The 22,435-nt window shown below is 38.6% G+C and overlaps 1 protein-coding gene across 3 annotated transcripts in view; it reads right to left on the bottom strand.

Moving 5' to 3' along the window:
* nr3c2 (nuclear receptor subfamily 3, group C, member 2) overlaps positions 1–22,205 on the bottom strand; it is an 84,247-nt gene extending 62,042 nt beyond the window's left edge. The window contains exons 1-2 of one of the 3 annotated variants that reach the window (XM_023964762.2): positions 21,744–22,205; positions 17,407–19,233 (exon numbers count right to left, since the gene is read on the bottom strand). In XM_023964762.2, coding sequence (XP_023820530.1) covers positions 17,407–19,214 — 1,808 coding nt within the window. In that variant the 5' untranslated portion in view covers positions 19,215–19,233; positions 21,744–22,205. 3 annotated transcript variants of the gene reach the window in all.
* Positions 22,206–22,435: the final 230 nt, after the last annotated feature.

Below are 22,435 nucleotides of genomic sequence, written 5' to 3'. Positions count from 1 at the left end.
AAGTCTTCAACCTGAGATTCTGTCTGCAGTCTGATTGCAAGGTCAAACTAAGACACAAGGAACTCTATCCTGATTGCTGCACTAATAGAGTAACTTCTGTTTTTATGGAGGCAGTAAAATTTGGGGCAGCATCTCCCTTGGGAATAAAGAGGCGTGTCCCCAATGAAGGCTTTCTCAGAGAAAAATGAAGAGAAATCGTGACATTACTTTACACCTGTACACTGTGTTATACTTTAATGACACAGAAGTGTGTAAAAAAATACCTCTCCTGTTAGTGAATGAGCAAAAAATAACAAAACAAGATGATAAAAGTGCTACTCATACAGTATAATGTCGAGTGTGCGTCTTTCATTTTTTCTCAAAGTCCAGTAGTGTCACAAGATTGAGAATAAAGGAAACTTCCTGCTTAACTGGTAAAATCCCCCAAAGCCCCCGGATTTCTACAAAGGCTACTCTGATTTGGCTGGAGCTGCTAAGGCTGAAGAGGGAAGGTAGAGAAGCAGACACTGAGCAGGGGAATGTGGATTTTTAAAGGTACAGCACAGAAAATTGACAGGAGGAGCTGCACATATTACGATATTAGCGCCTGTGATATTTAAAATCGTCTTTCAGTCAAAAGTAATTGGTTCTTTAGTTAACTTCTACAAGTGGCAAAAAGCTAAAAAGAATTCTTTAAACCCTTAACCATTTAACACCGGAACTGAATTTACTTTAATCGTGTCAGTGGTTGAAGAGAGTTACGATAATCAAAAGAATGTAAACACTGGAGCTAGAGCTCTAAATCGGAAAAATTCTTGAAAAAGCCATTGTGTTAGCTTGTAAAAATGTTTGAAACTGTTGTAGAACTGACAAGAGCTACCTGGGGTTTCATTACAGGACTAGAAGCAGCCAAACGCTGAGTGGAAGTGCAGGGTTTTTGTTATGGGGACTCTCATACTGGGTTGTAAGGTCTGCTCAAGAGTTTGTTCCCTCAGATAGTTTACGTAATTTCTGAAGCACAGAAGCACATCTGAACTCTGGTGTATACCAAACAAGGAACTTCTGGTCTGCCTGTAAATGAGAGTTCAGGTTCACCTGCAAGGAAACCTTGGTGCAAATTTAGCAGTATTCTAAATCGTAGCAATCTATCTAGTTGAGCAAAGAGTGAGCTGATAAAGGGCATTCTAAGTCGGGAAGAAACCGCCTACAGTACTGAGCAGAATATGATATTTGACAGTAGGCCTCCACGATGAGGAAAACTTGCGATTTGCGATGTTAGTGATCAATATTGCGATGACGATATAACTTATATACAAATATAATTTAACTTGTAACAAATAGCAAAACAACTAAATACACCATTTCAAGAATTGAATTAAAATTAGAGTCAACATAACCTAAATTACACTCCAAATGACCCTAGTCTACATAGAGGTGAACATTTAACATAAAAGACTCCATCTGATTGGTCAATGATGTAAAGGAGTCCATCTGATTGATCAAATGCATAAATGGATTTATTTGATTTGTTAAATACTTCAAGCTGCCATTAGATTGTTTTTGCACATTTAAGGTTACCATTTATCTCACTTTTCGCCGACTTATGCAATATGTGTATTGCAGAGCTTGATAACGATAAATTTGCAATGTATTGTGCAGGCCTATTTTACAGGTAAACGTATTGTGGTCAAGAAGAGAGGACACTTATCAATATACATGACATTTAAATACAATTGACACAAACAATCTTTTTTTTCTGGTTTCTTTTTTCTTCCTGGTTAAAACTGGTTTGAATCAATACTGCCTCCAGATGAGCAGCTGGTGTAACTCCATGCCATCTTTATATATTTTGGTTTGCCCTTTGTAAAAACCAAATCAAACCATTTGAAAGTGTCAACTTGTTTGACATTTGCAACCCTTTCTAAATGACTCCCTCAGACTTGAAAGAGCCCTAGGGTAGAACTCATCAACATTTAGTCATTTCTGTTTACTTTTCAGGATTATGTAAAGTCACTTTAAAAAATATAACTGTTAGATAATCCCAAACCTAATACTTGGTAGCAACAGCCACTCGAATAGGTGATAAATAAAAACTGACAATCCACGTAAGGAGACAAAAAAAAGATGTTTCCATTCAGTTTGGCCTAATACAGTGTTACAAAGCCTAAAAAGTATATATCAAGCCAGACTTCACAATGCAACAGATAATCCTACACCATCCAATGAACTGTGAACCACAAATCCTCCATTTTAGACAACTGACTTGATCAGCTTTGTGCTAAAGCACATCTAGATAAAATGTGTTGTTCTTGTCCTTCCTTCCTTTTTTTTAGCTGTTTCTTTTCCTAAATATTTCGTAAATATTTCGTAAATATTTTTACAATCAACAAAGCAGGTTGAAGTTACACTAGTCCCCAAAGGAGCTAAACTCTGAAGAACAGTATTTTGGTGTAACATTGAAAGGCTTGACAAATAAATAAATAAAAAAGCTTAAAGGGATGTATGCTACGGACATAAGCTTCACTTCAAAATGTTATGTTCACAGCTGTGTCAGCGTGTCTATTTTACATTAGTATCAAACTGTATCTGCATAGGTCAACCTGTTTCATTTCACAATTTTACTTTGCTGAATCTCAAAGTAGGATCAAACCAAACAATTAGCTTTTTTTTCTAAAATGTCATCTTCTATGTTATCTTTTATGACAAGACCACAGCTAGGCTTAGCCTTTAAGCACTTTAGCCAGAGCATTTGATCAAACTACACAAAACATGAATAATAAAGTCTTGCCTTATTTGCTCAGTCAAGTGTATTATCAAACGAAGAAAAACAACAGTAATGTTGCAGGGAAGGGTTGTAAAAGGCTTCTTTGCACATTCTCCTTTCAAATTAAAATATATAATATTTTTAGAGCTACAGATACTTTTCTAACCAATTATTTAGATTTATCTTAACAGACATATGTTTCTGTCAAAATTCTTATTTGAATACATACAGTTTCGACTTTTAGAATGATAAGCAAAAACAGTGCCTAAACAACAAAAACACTGTCATTCAGCTACAACCATTTACACAGAATCCTGTAACACAAAAAGCATTTATAAACACAAAGAAGTATGCTCTACGCTTTGTTGTAGCTGCGGTATTTAGTTTCTGCCTCTTCCGTGCAGTTTAATAACCTGAACAACAGAAGGGAAAGTCAGCGGTAGGTAACAGAGAGCAGAGCAGCAGCTACAGGCCCAGACCTAGCAGATATTTGGCCCTCTGTCACCAGGCGGTGTTTTCAGGAAGTTCAAATGGGGACAAGACAAGTATTCAAATCGCAAGAGTCTTGGCCAGCAGGAAGTAGACTTTTATTGGAGTGTTGAGGCCGAACTAGAATGTAGTTGGCGGCAGTGTGCATGCGTGTTCATTCATAAACCTGGATGTGGGAAGTTAAAAAGAGTCCCTTAAAGTGGTGCCTTTGTTATGTAATAAAACATCAGATCATCTTGCCACCCAGAATCATCTTGGCTCTTAAAAAAGACAGTATTCATTGCTCCTTCAATCCTGGAGTAAGAAACATCAATTCACATAGCTGAAAAAAAAAAAAACTTGGCTTTCTGGGCTTCACTTGTTCAGACAAGCTGGTATTTTTATCTGAGGTTTCTTCATCACATGTATTTGGGGGGAAAAGCATACAAAACTTGATAAAAATCTGTTAGTATCAGTTCAGAAATGACATAAGCTTGACTTCAATTCATTCATTCATCCATTCATTTATCTTTTTCCGTTTTGTCCCTTTCGGGGTCACGGGGCTGCTGGAGCCTATCCAGGCCACTTGTGGGCGAAGACAGGGGACACCCTGGACAGGTCGCCAATCTGTCGCAGGGCCACAATCACACATCCATTCACTCTCACGCTCACACTTAGGGACAATTTAGAGTTGCCAATTAACCTATGAAGCATGTTTTTGGACGGTGGGAGGAAGCTGGAGATCCCGGAGAGAACCCACGCATGCACTAGGAGAACATACAAACTCCACACAGAAAGGTCCTCCATTGATGTTCTGGTTCAGGTCCCCCAGCCAGGATTTGAACCGGGGGCCTTCTTGCTGTGAGGCAAGAGCGCTAACCACTGTGCAGCCATTTCACATTGTAAATCAAAAACCACACAAATTGTGATTTGAACCTTTGCTGCCAGTTGTGTTTGGTTGTACTGTAATTGTATAAATTTTTTTACAGTAAATTTGTTTGGAAAATTTTAAATTCAAATACCAAACAGAAGCCAACATGGTCATATTTGTTAAAAGGAGCCCCAAAAAAACATTTCTCTCCATCTCCTTAGGTATATATCTGGCTCGTTGGCTGCTGACAGTGCCAACACTTTGTGTTTCACAGCTGCCCACAGCCACTGTAAACATGATTCATGCGAGAATGCTGTCTGCAAAACTGTACAAGTGACAGTAGCTGACAAAGAAACTGGGGCAAATAAAAGTGGTTTTGAATCCAGTGTCACCAAACACCAAAAAATTGAAATATCAGAGATAGATGCCAATGATGGTGTTGAAATTCTCTGAAATTATTCAAACATTTTCAAACCCTTTGTGCCACAAAAAGATAAAAATTACACCATGCTTTTTTTTGTTAAAAAGATTGAACGGTTTGAAGAGCTGATTTAGGAGTTTTATACTTTTGAGGAATGTAAAATCCACAATACCTAAAGTCGATTTGTGTTTGCTTTACTAGCAAAGCTCAGTAAAAAGGGGAACTACATCCCAAAACAAGTCCATAAGACCATTAGGCAGTTATTATTAATCACATAATAGCATTAAGCTACTTCCACTGAAGAAGCATTACGACATTAATAATAAGCTCAAGATTACCCACATCCTGCATGAACAACAAAGGCATCTGAATAACCCATTCATTCACCTCAGATTCACTTAGTGCCTCCTCACAGCCTACCATCATTTTGTACCAGAGTACATTTGAACTTAAAGTACAGGTTGTTTGGTTTTTGTGATCGTTACTAATCTGTGTCTGAGCACAGAACGCTTGACCTGATAGCAAGAATGGAAGGTGACAAAGTTATGACTTAAGTTATACAACAATAGATTTTAACACATAACCCACAATCTATAGGTCTAAGGGAAGACATACACTGAGCCACACAGCCAGGTACTGAGAATAAAATAGACATTAAATATCAATAGTATATGTTGACATAATGAATTTGGGAAATTCTGGTTGACATCTGGATGTCCCAGTGTTGCTGCACATTTAAACATGTTGGTTGGGGTCCATTCTATACCGAAAGTATAGTTTCTAAATACTGGACTGTCTGCCTCCTTGCATGACACCCAACATGTGTCTGATTCTTGTATAAAGAAGCCAATTGGTTTCAAATGGTGACTGTAGCTCACATCTATAATTAAAAACGAGTATAAATTCTATGTATTTAGATGAGTAAAAATAGGTAGTACTTCGACCTTGACAAATTGCAATTAAGTGTTGATGAGTATACTGTTGGTTTTCACCTTTCAGCATACCCCTTCAGCGGTCACCACAGCTAATCAGATTTCACTGATTCCCACAGGTGGTTTGGCAGAGATTTTTACGCCTTCTAGACACAAAGCTATATTTTATCCCGGCTGGGGACAGGCAAAGGAGGACCCAGGCTTGGGCCCCCTTGTGGCTACATAGATAGGCAGTAGCGTGAAGGGTCTTGCCCAAGGCCCACACTATAGATGAAGCTTATCGTGCCCGCTGGGAATCAGTTTCCAATGTGCCAGACCTGCACATACCCAACTGAGCTATCCAGCCACTAAGTATACATTTTAGAAAAATAATAGAAATATAACTACAAGTGTTTAATACTACATTTTGTCAAACATTTTTTAATTTAGCTGCTGTAAAAAGTAAGCACTTTTCATACAAAGTTAGGTTTTCACACTTTTAACAATGCTTCTGAACTGTTTTGAGCAACCTCCAAGCCTCCTACACCAACCCACACTGGGCTGCCCTGAAGACAAAAGAGAACCCAAAGCTGAATGGATTATATAATTTTCAGTCAGGGGAGTTAGTCCTCTTACATCTAGTTCTAATCTAAATCTTTATTTCCTGTACAATTTGGTAGTAAGCAAATATAACAAGAGGTTTTAACCTATGGAAAAAATCTTTACAGTGGTTGTAGCTGTCTCTGTATATTAAACACATATAATTTGTTTATGACTTTATTGATTGATTGCGGGGGGGGGGGGGGGGGGTAGATATTAGATGCAGTTTTTTTTACTAATGTAATTGAAATATGTATATTAACAAAGGAGGGGATCTATTCTGTGCATGCAGCAGAATAATGGCTAATTTTCAAACACCAACCAACTTGTTCATTATGCCACAAAAAAGTATACCAGATGTCCAGCTCTGATAAAAGTGAGACAAGAGCAAAGAAAAATAGAATTTAATTTGTTATTGCTGAAAAGCACACATTTTATTCATATTTCCAGGTTTTGTTTGTTTTGTTGTTTTTGTGTAGTTTTGACAGGATATATTTTTATGGAGAGCAAAATCATTTGGTTTATTTAAATTCTATGGTTGTGTCCAAATTCCCACCCTAACTACTAAAAACTATATAGTGTGGCACTATATAGTGCCGTGAATTTTTAAAACAATTCGGACACCATGTTCACTACTTTTTTTTTTAACGGCGGATATGACGTCATCGATTTCACAAAGTTAAAATCGAATTAAAATCAGCGTTTTGCGATGATTGTTTATGAGTCCACTGTCTTCTGAAGACAAAAACATTAATAGTTTATCAAAAAAATACATTTTTTGGTAAAAAATGTTCTGACATTGTGGTCTATATTTGCCGACCTAGTGGGCATCAATGCACAATGGTTTTTCGCAGAGACTTCTGGGAAATTTCCAGGGCACTGGATTTGGGAATTGTAGATTCGCACAGCACTGCTAAATGGCGAACGCACTATAAAGTGCACTATACAGGGGTTAGGGTGGGAATTCGGACATACCCTATGTTTATTTTTTTATAAGAGTGAAGAGATGTTATTGTTTTTTTCTTTTAAGGTTTACTTTATTTCTATCTTCAATAATTTTTACAGGATATTTTTTATGGGGAGAAAACTATAAGTTATTAAAGGTTTAAGTTGATTTATTCCAGAATAATATTTGCTGTCTATTTTTATTCACGCTTATGTTAAGTTAAGTTTTAACTTAAATTGTAATTTAGCTTAACTTTATTAACCTAACTTTAACTTTATAATTTAGCTTATTAGCATTAAACTGCAGCAGCATTATAACACTTGATCAGGAAGTAATTAAGTCACCAAAACCTGACGAAAACCATTTTTAAAAATTTGGTTCAGTTCCCCCTGTATTTCAACTCAACTAAAGGAACACAACATTGTTTTGTTATTAAAACTTATTCCATCCAACAACTTCAATTTATTAATTTTCTTTACAAATTTGGAAGCATAGGATGCTCAAAAGCAGTTTTGCATCAGAACTTTAAAATTCCAACATATTCTTGCATAGTGGAATTGAATTAGCTAAAAAATCCCTATAATCCAATCTTGAGGTAAAAACACCTCATGGGGGTATAAATGATCTGGAGAACAGGGAGAAACTGTTCCTACTAGGGCAGAACCTTAACATGTCCAAGCCCATCCAAAGTTTTGTAGAAATCATCTGGATGCTATAGAGGAGCACTCGGAGGATGGATTGGAAAGTGAAACTCTTTGGTATAAACATCACTTGATGTGCTTGAGATGGAAGAATGAAGAATTATACCAAAAAACACGTTACCCACCGTGAAGTATGGGGTGGAAACATTATGCTTTTTTTTTTTTTTTTTTTTTTTGGGGGGGGGGGGGGGGGGTGTTCCTGTATTAAGGTGAGGATAAATGAGGCCATGTATTGTTACATTTTGGGGGGAAAAAAAACTCTTTACGTCACTGAAATGCATCGAGGATGAAACATGGCTGGATTTTCCAACAAGATTGCCTACATAAAAAGCATTTCAAGGTCCTAGAGTGTTCCGGCCAGTCCCTGCACTTCAATTCAATAGAAAAATTGTGGAGAAAATTGACAGTTTCTGTTCCCAGTGACAGCCCCAAAAGATCACAGCGCTTGATAAAATCTGGATGGATGAATAGAACCAAATAGAACCAAAATAGCAGCTACACTGTCTTTCATAGTTAATTATGAAATTGTGTTGAACTTAACAAGTTCAACTTCTTAAGTGGGACAACTTGCAGAATCAGTGACTAATGAATACTTTTCCAACCCACTGTAGTTTAAGGACCGTCTTGAATGTTTTCCTATGTCTTCTTAATAGGCAAAACCCAATTTTCAGCACAGCACTCTTGAACTTCGATTGATGGCTTTAAATTGCCCCTTAAGTGTGAATGTGAGTGTGTGTTTGTCTGTCTCTGTAAGGCTCTGCAATGGACTGGTTGAACTGTCCAGGGTGTGTACCGCCTTTGAAAGTGGCTGGGTAGCCTCCGGCAACCCCAACGACTCTGAACAGGAATAGACAGGTGTGGAAAACATATGGACATTCTCGCATTCTCTAATAAAGAGTGCCACTGTTGGTCAAAACAAGGGAGAAGCCACCTCTTCCTTCTGACCTTTTTCATCAGAGCAACACTATTAGATATGCATTTAGGCTGCTGTACTGTAAACAAAACAATCAACTAATGCAAGAGTAAAACTTAAGATAAAATTTGACACAATGAAACAATAATATTCTCCACTTAATCATCCGTTATATAATTAAATAATCACCAGCACTCATGAGAATGCAGATAATTAAGGCACTTGCATGCAACACAAGTCAACGGCTTTGCCACAATGTTATGTCTGCTAGGCAGCCAGATGAGACCCTAGCCATTCCCCAACACCCTCAGTGGTTACATGTTCATCCCTACCCAAACAGCTGCCTGCTTTATAGCCAGGAACCCATAATGCACTGGGAGCCCATGTGCATGCCTGCCGTTCAAATTTAATTGGATATTAGTATCCAGCAATGTCTGAAGTAATCAAATCATTTCCATCCATTAATTTAGTGTCAGGAACATACAATTAAAGCCTTATCAGTGTTCTCTCAAGAGTATGCCTTTTGATCCCTTTGCAGAACATTGAGATTTGGCCAGAGTCCAGTGCAAAGCATTTTCACTGCTTGAATCTGCTGCTTCTTCGTGATGTGAAGCTGCAGAAACTGGCTGCAAGTCTAAAGGAAAATGCCAGTCGGCTGTAAGGAATTTCTTTTTCCATCACTGTAATAGAGGCCAAAACTTTTAATGAGCTTGGCTTCAACTCATCTTTTACAGAATTATATGACCAAATAACTGACAGTGTCAGGTAAAAGACAAATGGAAATAATAATAATAATGAGCACAACACATTAATGCCCCAGATTTGGTAAAAAGAGATTTGCAGATTTTGGCACTGGGAAAACATAATCCAGATCCCAGATTCTTATATAGGTCATTTTGTAATTGTTTCAGTATTTGCATGCCAAATAACCTAGAAAGCGATAGTTTTCACAAAACCAATTTAGGAAATTTCAGCAAAACATTGTTAATAAAATGTTGATAATTTAAGCTTGACGTCTGACTACCTAGTCATCAACATGCTGGCTGCTCAGAGGACAGGACATTCTTTTTCAAACAGTTTCTCAACCAAAGTGTGAATATATGGAGGATTTAACAATCAAGTTATGTTTTCAGAACATCATTTGGTTTTCAGTGATTAACTTTTTCTTTTGTTGACTCTTGTAACACGAGAAATTTTTTTACCTCTTTTCGTGAGACTCTTCCAGTTTCATAATTGACTAATTTTAAAACGTATATTTGTTATATGCATTTGTAAGCTTTTGGTTTTATGATCTAGAGTTCAACCAGTGTGCCGTGGCACAGTAGTGTGCCGTGGCACAGTAGTGTGCCGTGGGAGATGGTCAGGTGTGCCGTGGGAAATTGCCCTCATTATCTGATCTGAAAACATTTACCATCTCCAGGATATCAGCTCTTTGTTCATCCGACCAGGCCCTGATACTGAGTACTTAGAAATATACTGAGTACACTGAGTACTTAGAAATATAAAAGATCATAAAATACTTTTTTCTCTGTGTTTATTTAATTCTATTAAAGACATTTTGATAAGAATGACGGTACCGCGATTTAGCTGCAGCTATAACTGTTTTCTGAAAAGTCCCGCCCCTTTAACTGTCTCCACCAATCATTCTTGGAGGCTTAATCACACGTCATCACTCTGGCCAATCAGAAGTGGTTAAAGTCTTCACTTCCTTGTTCCGATTCTACATCTCCCATGATGCATTGGGTTAAAGTGACAGTGTCTCAGCGCACAATGAGTCTTCCTGTTAAACGTCTTGAAACCACAACGAACACACATTAAACAATTTTTAAATCTTCTAACTTAACTTTTATTACATCTTTTAGAAAAAAACAACTGCATTCCAGCTTTTTCTGCCACAATTATCACAAAAAATGCATGTGAAATTGCAGAGGGAGAAGCTTGGACATTATTCTACAGTCTGTTAATGCAAAAATAATTACAAACCTCCCTGAATTTTTCTGGTTCTGTAATGATTAATAAAAAAAAGTAAATAGTAGAACAAGTAACCTTTTTGACTGTAAAAAAACATGAAACTTTTCAGTTAAATTAACTTAGTGTGGTAACTCTAGCGGTCCCTCGCTATATTGCAGTTCACCTTTCACAGCCTTGCTATTTTGTGGAATTTGTGAATTACATCTACAATCCCATTTTGAACATTTTAACTATCGCTGGTTATTTTTAGAACATAACCCCCACGATAAACGAGGGAACACTGTACTCCAAGTTGGATCAATCATTTCAGCCATGAGAAAAGTTGGCTTGCTGGAGTGATGAGATTTAAATTTAAATTAATTTTATTTTTTTCATGCAGGAAGCAAAGCACTGTAAAACAGAAATTAAATGGGTCATTAATAAAATCAGTATGTTATTACAAGAAGAGATTGCAATGAGTCATTGCATAATTTATACAACAGCTAATTGTATCATTGACTGGAATAACCCTCTAAATTGCATCTTGATGCAACAAACCTAAAACTTGTTACTTCTTCAGGACACTGCCTCTAATGTTGCTGCCATTACAGATGACTACATTTAGGAACTACTATTCCAACCGTCAATACTGATTAAATGTAAATCCACTTTCAAAAACCAATAAGTGAACAGTCTTTGATTGATACCAGATTTTTTTATTAGTAGGCGACAGTGGCTCAGGTGGTTGAGTGGGTCGTCCAATGACCGAAAGGTTGGCGGTTCGATCCCCGCTCCCACCAGCCAAAAATGTCGTTGTGTCCTTGGGCAAGACACTTCACCCTCCTTGTGGCTCCACTGGTGTGTGAATGTGTATGAATGTCCCGGTGATGGTCAGAGGGGCCGTAGGCGCGAACTGGCAGCCACGCCTCTGTCAGTCTGCCCCAGGGCAGCTGTGGCTACAACCGTAGCTTACCATCACCAAGTATGAACGAGGAGTGAATGAATAATGGACACACTGTAAGCGCTTTGAGTGTCTTGAAAAGCGCAGATAAATCCAATCTATTATTATTATTATCTATCATGCAACTTCCAGTTCCCTTATTTCACTTACATGTGTACAGATCTGAAACTACAAAGGAAATCAGATAAACATGGATACATGGTGGTAAATTTTGTCTTTTGGCACAAAGAAATCTTCATGTTTTGATAAGACATCTCATTTCTGGGTAACTGCAATCATCAGACCCTTCTGTTCATATGGTCACTTAATAATTATGTAACTGGAGAAATCGGCTAATGATCAGATCTTTTTCATGCATGTATACAGGATTGGTGTCCCAAACTGTGGTCTGTCACTGGAAAAAGAGCAGCTTGAAGATCAAAGAGAAAGATCGCAAAGTGTTACCTACATTTTCCCCAACAAGAACAAACTTGCAGTTGATGGAATCTTAAGCTTCAACTCAAGGAGACTAAGCATACTTCAGTTGGACGACAAAGCCTATTTCAGTGGGTCTTTGCACCCTAAAGTAAGACAGTGACTGCTTCTGCGGGGCCTTCCCTGATTAAGACCTTTGTTTGAACATGGAATAAAAGACGCTCTTCCATGAAATGGAAACAAAAACATCAAAGCAGGTTTAGTGGCTCTCAGTATTAATCAGAGTTTAAAAAATGTATTTGAAGCATGTTATTCATATGCCTGACCACATAAGAAGCCACAAACTTTTTGATTGAGCTTTTCTGTCTTACTTGGTTTCGTTGGTGGTGGATATAAACAAATTCAACATATAGCTTAAGTATTGTTGTCATCTTTCTGTAGATCATAAAATTTGAACTTGTCAATTCTAAGATATATTAATACTGATTTTGTTTCATGGCCCCTCACAAGATAAAGATGAATCTTAAATTTACCAAATGTGAAGTTCAGCGTTAAGCACGGTTACTGCTAAACAATGGGTGTGTCTGTAATGCTAAGTTCACACTGGCCTTGGCAACAGGCGTTCAAACCCCCCACTTTCAATGAAAAGTCAATGTAAACTTGCGTAAATACGCATCGCAGGTTTTCGCCTTCAAAGCTCTCACAATCACACACCGCTACACAAGTTTATAGCTCCATTTTCAGGCTCTACGCACAAAATGTGAAGCAGTTGAACGCACGTTGAAAGTTAAACCAGTTGAATATAAAGCAATCAGGGACTGAGATTTGATAGTGATGTATGGATTGCATCCCTTTTCATTAACACAAGTAACAACCATTTGAAAATTGATCATGGAGGAGAAATTAATAATTGCCATTTGTGCCTGGCCAGAATTATATGACATAGATCAGAACTGTGAAAGAAAAAGCCTGGAGCAAGATTCACGACTGCACCACTTCAAGATTTCGCACAGAGCCTCTTTCAACTGAAGACATGATAAAAGCTCAACACAGGTTCTTGAACATGCATCACATATTCTGTTTACGTAGCATAAGGCTGATAAAACAAAGTCATGATCTGCTCTGTAAGGAGGATGGACAGAGATGTTCTTTGGATTGTTTCTATTTCAGAAAAAAGGTTAAAATTTCCTAAAACTAGAAGAAATGTCTTTTACTTTCATATTAGGCTTACTTTAAATTTTACTAATTACATTTATAGCACCGACAGCCGCCGATAAGCTCAATGCCTCCAAATTAGGCCTGCACAATTAATCGCAAATTTTTCGCTATACTGAACCGTGCAATATGCATCTCACAAAAGAAAGCAAAAATCGCAATAAATGGTTACCTTTAAATGGGCTTAAACAATCTTATGGCAACTTGAAGTATTTAGCAAATCAAAAATAAATCCATTTATGCATTTGACCAATCGAATGAAGCCCTTTTATGTTAGATGCTTGCCTCCCATGTAGACTAGTTTCATTTAGAGTATAATTTAAGGTATGTTGACTAATTTAAATTAAACTGCACTGAAATGTTTTTGGTTGTTTTGCCATATTGTTCATATATTTGTTCATCGTCATCGCAATATTGATCACTAATATTGCATCTCGCAAGTTTTTCTCATATCAAGCCGCCCTACTCCAAATCAAAATATATATAAACTGAGTCGATTCAGTCATTTTGACAAAAACAAAGCTAACAGTCGAGTGTCTGGAGAGTAGATCTTATTCTAAACAGTCAAACTGACAGGATTACACCATTTGTAACCTGTAAGCAGTGGGATCATTAATGTAGGTTTTTTAAATCTGTATGCCCCCATATTCTACAAACTCTTATCCCACTTTGGTCTGAAAGGCTGGTAGAGACTCTAAGGTAAAAACATGGAAGACTCTATTCCTGATATACTTTTCTGCAAGACTGTCTATTTTATTTACACCATGAGTTAAGGTAATTGATCATGTCGAAGATAGGTGGCAGTTTGAGATGGATCACTTTGCTTGCGTCATCAACAGTAATGGCGCCACATGATGTAACTCCAGAGGCAAGCTTCTAAGGTGTTCAAATTCCGATGGTTAAAACAAAACTAATAAAACAAGATTCTGCCAACTCTACAAAATCGGATCGTAGGAGCTGGGCATGAGCATGCTCCTTAAAAGCATCCTCCGACTCTCTTATGGTGAATATTGGATATAAGTAGGACTAAACAGTGGTACATAAACTGTTCAGAACAGTGAAGTGCGAGTTAGCAGCCACAGAGTTTGGCAGTTTTTGCCGCATATTTGTCTTCTGTCATACAAAAATGCAAGGAAGATTCCTTGCATTTTCAGTCTAAGGTACCTCGAAAAAAATTAAAAGTAGTTAAAGACAAATGTGAAATGATGTCAGGTAAAAATGAAGGAACCCTCCAGAAAATGTGGTAGTTTTTGTGTCAGAATATGTTAATTAGACAGTTTGTTTAAAATTGCCTATTTTTTTGAGAAGTTAAGATTTTTTTTTTAGGTGCCATTATATTTTCAGTTTTTTTAATGGCCCACAGTAAGTTGAATATTTCTGAAAACCTAATGGCAGATACTATTGATTGGCAAATTCTCCAATTTATGCAAAGGAAAACTAAATAGCAATGCTAGACTGATCACCTAATTTAGGTAATGATTGTTCACTTCATTGCAAGTTGCGAAATGCAATGTTATACTTGGTAAGGGTTGGTTTTAGTCTTCCCACATGCCACTTTAGAAGGAGAAATGAAATAATTTAGACTTCTTTGTTCTACATTTTGTCCTTGCTTTACACCTTTGCTGTCCCCCTCTTTGATTCTATTCATCATTTGTGTTTTAAAAGCCTTAATTGACAGTTTTTGTCTCTAAAAATCACCAAAAGCAAGACATAAAGTCACAAAGGCAGAAAATAAATCTCTCCAATTGCAGAAAACAGTAGAGAGAGACACGAAGAGAGCTATTGCAACAAGCAACAAGAGTGTGGGGACACACTAGATATAGCAGGATACAGACCACTGACGGACTTAAAAAGCAAAAGAACTTTTAATGAAAATAAACTGTGATATTTGCACCATAAAAGCATGGAAGATTCTGACATCCACATCAAGTTTTGCTTTTCGTCCCTGCAAAAACCCAGAACATAAGACTGCAGAGTTAGAAGGCAAATGTTGTCATCACATCTTGATCAAGAGCATTGATGAAACTCTATAGCATAGCAGACCCTGGAAGTTGAACATGGTAACAGTTGCTCTTTATTTCTCACACTACACACACAGCAGCAAATTCCTCCCAAAAAGGTCAGACTATCAATTCATAGCCAACAAAACAAGTTACCACTGTGTGGTCTCCCACCCTAGTGGCTCTGAGATCAAAATTTGTATTTATTTTAATAACTTGCTGAAGAATCCTCTGACCATCTCTTATGTTTAATAACCTTTGGAGACCACATTATTTACCATTTTTAACAAAATTATGAATGCATGCAGGTGCAGGTGACAACTGTTTCAAAATTAAATCTGTTTTTGATTGTGCTGTAATTTAACCAGAAAGCACTTAAGAACTTTAATTCTTGAAATTCTTTGACTTTGTATGTTTGTTTTTTATTTAAAAATTTTTGGGCTTCTGGGCTGAATTTATGTTTGTACCACATAGGCTTTGTGTGATTGTACTGCATCTTTATTTCTCGTTCTGTCTGATTTTGAGTCTGGTTGGCTAGCTGCCATGAGGCCCACCTCTTTCTGTCATCCTGTCTGATATAAGGGCTAAGCAGGATCTCATTAGGACCAAGGTGGCAGCGATCCCGTCAACATCGCTTTGGCTCCTGCCATATGGGTCGCCTCCAAGGTAACAGGGCTGTATCAGTCTCCACAGAGCTGCAAGCCTTGTTATAGCACATGCACAAACACAAATGGAGTAGCTACTCTCTAGACAAGTGTGCAGTGTACTGCACATATAAAGCTGTATGAAAACGTCAAACTGAAAGAATAGAAAAACCACAATAAGGTGACTTGCAGTATAAATAAACAGATGCAAATACCAGGGAGCAGGAACACAGAACTGCAAGTCTATAACATATTTTTGTGATAGAAAAGGCCATACCTAAGGATGAAAACTCCTTCCCATGTGGTTTTAGGATGCAAAAAGTAAAACTAAGACTTCATATTAATATTCCAAGAACCCATATTGAAAAATTGTTCTCACTTTATTGTATAGAAACACAACAAGTGGCTAGAAATAAAAAGTTACAGAAAACAACCAAAAAGAGGCAAAAGCAGTTAATTGATGCATCTTCTAGCTGCAGCACCATGTTTATCCCCAAACGGTGCATGCAGTGATCAAACACTGGGCAAACTTGACTTTTGCAAGCCCCTTAATTTAAAACTTGTATCCCACATGACAGCAACTGAGCAGAAAAAAATTAAAAATGGTCAACTGAACATGAGAGATCTCCAGAAAAAGGTTTTCCCTTGACAAAGCTCTATTTTATGCTTCTTTGCAAAATCACAGCTGCAAACTCATTTTGGACTCGTCACGGTCGAGCCTCAGCTAAAGCAGTGTACAACATCCCAGCCCACATGTCTATAAAAATCCCTTCTCCGGAAGTAATTTTCGTTTTTATTTACATTGCTCATGGTATTGAACTGTTTTAATAGAATTCACATTATGAAAACCAAATTTTGCACATAAACAGGAAATAAATATGGGCTGCTTTAATTTGGAAAAGGTAATTTTACACACAGTCCTTAAATATCTGTATTTCTGAATATTATAACTACTGTCCCCTTTATGACACTAAATACTGTTTCAAAATAGTCATTTTCAAAACTTTTATAAAGTTTCCCCTATTTGGAATATAAAAGTTTAATAAAAAATAAAGGAGAAATTGTGGTTCTTGCTCTGCCAGACTGGCATCAATCATAAACTCATTTCCTGTCGTCTGTTTGCCCCACCCTCACAAAATCAACTGTCAAATCAATTACAAAAACAAACAAACATGTGATTAATTATTTATATATCAGTAGCTTTCAAGCAACCATAAGCTTATAATAGTTATGTCCACATGTTGAAAGGTCCAAAGCCAGATCTCCTATATAAAAAAATGGATAAAACGTCATGTTTCATCTTGCACACAGAGGTAAAAACCTTGCACAACACTACAACAGATGATGGTGCGGCATCAACAGAGATGATGCTGTGATGACATGCTACTGTAAATACGACATGACTCCTGGTGAATTTGCAAACAGCCAGCATCCCTTTGTCCTTCCAAGTCCTTCTGCACCTGTTGTTATTTACTCTTCCAAAGATAAACATGGACATGTCTGCACAGTATGGATCTGACCATGACGTACCAGCCCTCAATAGAGGAGACTCTAAATGCATGCAGATAGGGATGTCTTTGAAAGGCATTCACTGTTCAGACACAGGTCTTAAGTTTCTTCAGAGACATGCTTTTTTATGTTCTCTTACCTGGACATGTTGTCACCAATGCAGTTTTGACTTGGATACCCTTCACCTCTGGCTGAAAATGACCCGTGTGGCATGCCTGGTCGGGATTTCCACGACTCCATCAACGCCGTTACAGGTGAAATTAGATTCAACAAAGGGTTGGACTGGTCCCTCACATCATGCCGAGTGAATGACATCGTTCCTTGAGCTCCAATCTGGTAATGGAACGAGTGTCCGGTAGAATTAACTCCAACAATGGCGGATGTGGGCATGGTGTTGTTCTCTTGGAAATAGCTGCCATCAGTTGATTCTTGCTTAACCCCCTTTGACAGGACGTTGCTGGAAAACATATCTGGCTCATAGCTTCCATTCATTGAGGACACAGGGGGTCCTAAAATCCCAGAGAGATTGTATTCATCAATGTTATTCCTCAAGGACAGATATGTGGTATCAGACGTAGGGAAGAGATCAAGGGATGGTGATTGCTCATCGTAGGACTGTTGATTCATACATCCCTCCCCTTTGTTTGGTTCACTCTTAATCTGTGTAATATACGGTGTGCTACTTGTATTACATTTGGAGCTGCCTAAACACATGCTCCTGAAGTCGCTTTCTGGCTCGTTTTTAATATACTTAACCATGCCCATCTGATCTAAGCCGACACTGAACACTTCCCCACCTACCATCTCAACTTTAGGGAACTCAAAGTTCTTGAAGTTAGTGTCTCTGGTCAGCCCCGGGACCTCTGGGCTGCTGCTATCGTTCTGCACCAAACCCAACCCACCAGCAGGACTGGATTCAGAAAACCCACCAGAGGAAGGATTATGTGGGCTACTGACAGCCAAGGTGCCCCCTGTGGTCGGACTAGAGTTTGAGGGTCTTACTGAGCAGCAGTTGTTGGGGACACCGGTACAGCTGCCACCAGTGGGGCTCGACACAGATGACCTAATGTTACATGTAGTGCTGCAGGATGGAGGGGACCTCACACTGCTCATACTGTGAGGGCTGGACATTGGTGACCTCATGATATTTAGTGGGCTTGTAAGTGGGGGTGAGCCAACCGTGCAGGACTCTACAGGGCTACATGTGACGGAATTCCTACGCTTGATGTTGGCTAGAGTTGCAGCACATGAGGTCTGGCTGACGGGACTACTGACGGCCGAGCACTGTGGTCCAAAACATGTGGAAGGACTTGTGGTAGATGACACCATATTGTTACTTCCTCCAGGACTGGACATTGAGCTAGAGGTCTTAGGACTGCAGGACAGAGAGGAGGCCAAAATGGACGCAGAGCTAACTGGAGCCGCAGAGGGGCATTCTCTTGGAGTGGCGATAGGGTGCTGAAAATTGAATGGCTTCAACTTAGGGCTCTTTGTTGAGCCACACCGCTTCTCCTCTGGAGGCTGTCCACTAACTGGATGCAGCTTCCCAGGACTTGTGTTGCCTCCTTGCTGGCTAAAAGCAAAGTCAGCCTCCCTGGCAGCGTTCATGTACAGGCCCATAGACTCAGCCACAGTCTTGGAAAGCTCCTTGGAGTCCATTTCCTGCTTATGACCATGCAGGGAGTTGTTGAAATGTGGGAGGAGAAATGGCTGGTCCCTGCCGAGCTGAAGCCTTGGCTGCTCCTGTTTGTTAGAGTTGTTGTCTTTGCTGTCGGCAATGGGGCTTCCAGCAGAGCAGCTGACATTGACCATGTCCATCAAGGTTTCACTGTTCGTCAGACTGGAATCATCTGTATTGCAGCAGTACTCCATATCACTGGGGACCTGAGACCATTTGTTCTCTGTGTCGTCTCCATCAAAGAAGCTTTGGTATCTTTTTGCTTCCATTGCTGACTCATTGATTCACCTGGAAAACAAAATAAAAGCTTATAGCAATCAAGTAAACTGATACACGTAAAGTTGATTTGGTTAGTGATTTCATAAAACAAGAGCTATGTTTTGGGAAAATGTGTCATCTTTCGGTACTTAAATATATGCATCATCTGGGTATTCATTTTGCACTCTAGCTTGTATAGAGAATTATTTTCACACTGCTGTCCACTCTACACTTGAGTTCACATGCAACTTTATCATCTTGATTTGAATAATTTAGCTCTTATTAATGTTTTTCTGACACATCTCATCAGATATGAAATATAATATAATTAAGTGTTAACAATATAAAAAGTATATGAAGTTTTGTTGGGTTCATTTTTATTATTGTTAACGGTATAAGCCTATTCACACTATAGGGCACACTGGAATATAAGACGCTCCATCAATGAATGGTCATATATAAGGCACATCGAACAATAAGGCACAAGACAAAGACAAAGCAAGACAAAAGAGTCTGCAAAGTCAGTCAGACTTTATTAACTTTGTCCAGAGTAAGTCTGCAACTTTTTTGGAACACGTTAGTATATACACAATTCCTGCAACTCCCAACCTATTTTGCAACACATAAAACAAAAAACAACAGATTGATACTGCTAAAACAAATGTTACTCTTATAATGCCAGCTCCCAACATTATTATTAACACAAAAAAAAAAAAAAAAAGCAGGCCGACACCGTGACACGCTAGCCTTGTTGGCTTATTTGGGCAGCAGTTTAACTCAGGCGGTAGAGCAGGTCATCCAACAAATGAAGGGTTGGCGGATTGATCCCCGCTCTCCCCACCCAGCTGTCGACCCCCCAGCGCGGCTCGTCTGCAGCTCACCCCCCCCCTCCCAGGGGATGGGTCAAAATGCGGAGAAGAATTTCCCAATTTTGGGATAAATAAAGTATCAATTATTATTATTATTAGCATTATTATTATTATATTTACAATAACACCCACAATTAATTGCAAATTTAAAAAAAAATTGACAGACCCAGTGTGCCTCAGGTGCTCTGGATTATAAAGTGCACTGTAGTTTTAAAAAACAAAAAAGAAAGCTTTTAGTACGTACAATTCAGTAACTTACTTTGAGACTGCACTCATAGGGTCAGTTTACTGGACCGTATTTTAATTTATGAAGAAAAAGCAGTATGTTTATCTATAGTGGACTGTATCAGTCAATTTCCTTATGTTTGAACATTTTTAACCCTTTTTCCATACAATGTAGCTGTGCTAAATCTTATTAGTAGAATAGCTGAAAATCAACTGTCCACAGTTGATTTCAACATGTAAAAATATCATACTCCTATTTTATTTTAATAGGTTATTTTCCATTTTATTTTTAAAAAGATACGTTCAGACTGTAACTCAATACTTGCATTTTTATCAGTAACTTTTGCACTTTTCCTACTTAAGTAGAACATTGGATAACAGGAAAACCTGAATTGTCCTTTTAAAAAAATCATGATGATAAAGGGAACGTGTAATGTTAACGCCAACTGCACTTGAAGGGTTAAATCGTCTGCGTGACGTCGTGCGTGCTTTTTTTTGTTTAAATTCCTACCCCTCCTGCGCCTCCATTGGACAGCTCCGTTACAGATCCAGAGCATTCGTCAGAGCATTCACTGATTGGCCCGAAAGCTGTCGCTCAATAGTTATTGCTGCTGCGACCACAACATTGCTGCGACACAACTTGAAATCTTGTTTAAGACACTGGAGCGACTTTAACATCATATTCCAAAAGATGCAAAACGCGGATGGATATGAAACAGACCAACCTGTTGCTCACACGAAGCGCCGCTTTAGGGTGATACGTCACAGAGTGTCCTCCGCGTGCTGAGGCGCACACCTTCAGGCTCACAGCTGGAGCCAAAATAATCGACAAATCTAAAATATCTGATTCGTGTTTGCAATTATCTTAAAGTTATTTATTTAATGCATCAAGTTCTTTCTTTATAAATGTTTCGTCTCCATAATTCCTCTCTAGTAGTCGTGTTTGTTACTCCCAGTTTGTGCAAATCTGTCAATGTCGACGCTCCGCTGGATAAAGCGTAAAAAAAGTACTATTATAAAAAATTAAAGTAAATTGATTTTTACTGTATATTTACGACATTTTAGGACGATGAAGGAACTTTGACAAATTAATGGGAAAATACTTATTTTCTAACTCTCGTGTATTTTAACAGCCCACAGCTGTTGCCATTTAAGAAAATTGTCACCATAAAAATAGAATATGCAACACAAATGTGTGATATAAACCTTTAATGTTACCACGTAAACTTCTCGGTAAGTTTTTATCATCTGAAGAACAGGGATAACGGTCCCGGATGAAAGTTATTGGATGGGTTTCTCCACAACATAAACTGCACTGGGACTTCAATATTCCATGTAGGACTGAAAAGTATTAAGTTTGCCTTTTGATAACAACAGGCAAACAGATAAATAAACCAGCACAAAAAGACAAGAAAATCTCAAACAGCACGCTCCGTCTCTGCTTACCTTAATTACGACATTTAGAGCTGTCAGGTGGCTGTGTTGCTGGGCAGCGATAATCCAGAGGAAGAGGGGGGGAATAAAAAGAACACGCGGAGCAAAGTCAATGTACATCAACAAACGTGCTCTGCCTGCTGTTTCCAACATATACTTTTCAGTTTGACAGCTATTCAGTGGAGAAGTCCGCTGCGTATGAGCGCTAGTAATCCTCCACAGCGAGCCGCTGCTCCTGACAGGACGAACGGCAGCGGCGGGTCGGGCGACCGCGGCACTTCATCTCACATTATTATGCCCGTCATTTTGCAGATTAACGAATCTGGGTCCGTGCGTTTCAAAATAAAATACAGTTGGAAAAAAATAAATAAATAAAATGAGAAATTAAAAAAAAAACAGTCGGAGGAGTCGGTCGGAGTTGCAGTCAGAGCGACGTCATTCTGTGCACATGGACCCTCCTACTGCAACGAGTGCAACACAAACTCCGAGGAGGGAGGGAGGGAGGGCGGTATGAGGGGGGGGGGGGGGGGGGCCCAAGCGCAGGTAAACGGAGCAGCCTGGAAATAGGGCACCGCACTGTCACAAAAAAAAAAAACCTAGGTGACTCTTCAGGCTGCAATATCACATAACCAGCAGAAGCCTTTTTCACCCTTAGTTGTGTTGTTTCTTCGTTTGTTTCAGTACTCAGGGTCATTTATTGGTAA

This window comes from Oryzias latipes, chromosome 1, assembly GCF_053564925.1.
Source record: "Oryzias latipes strain Hd-rR chromosome 1, Olatipes_Hd-rR_3.1".
NCBI classification, from domain to species: Eukaryota; Metazoa; Chordata; class Actinopteri; order Beloniformes; family Adrianichthyidae; genus Oryzias; species Oryzias latipes.
This window is presented reverse-complemented; position numbering and strand designations above follow the sequence as displayed.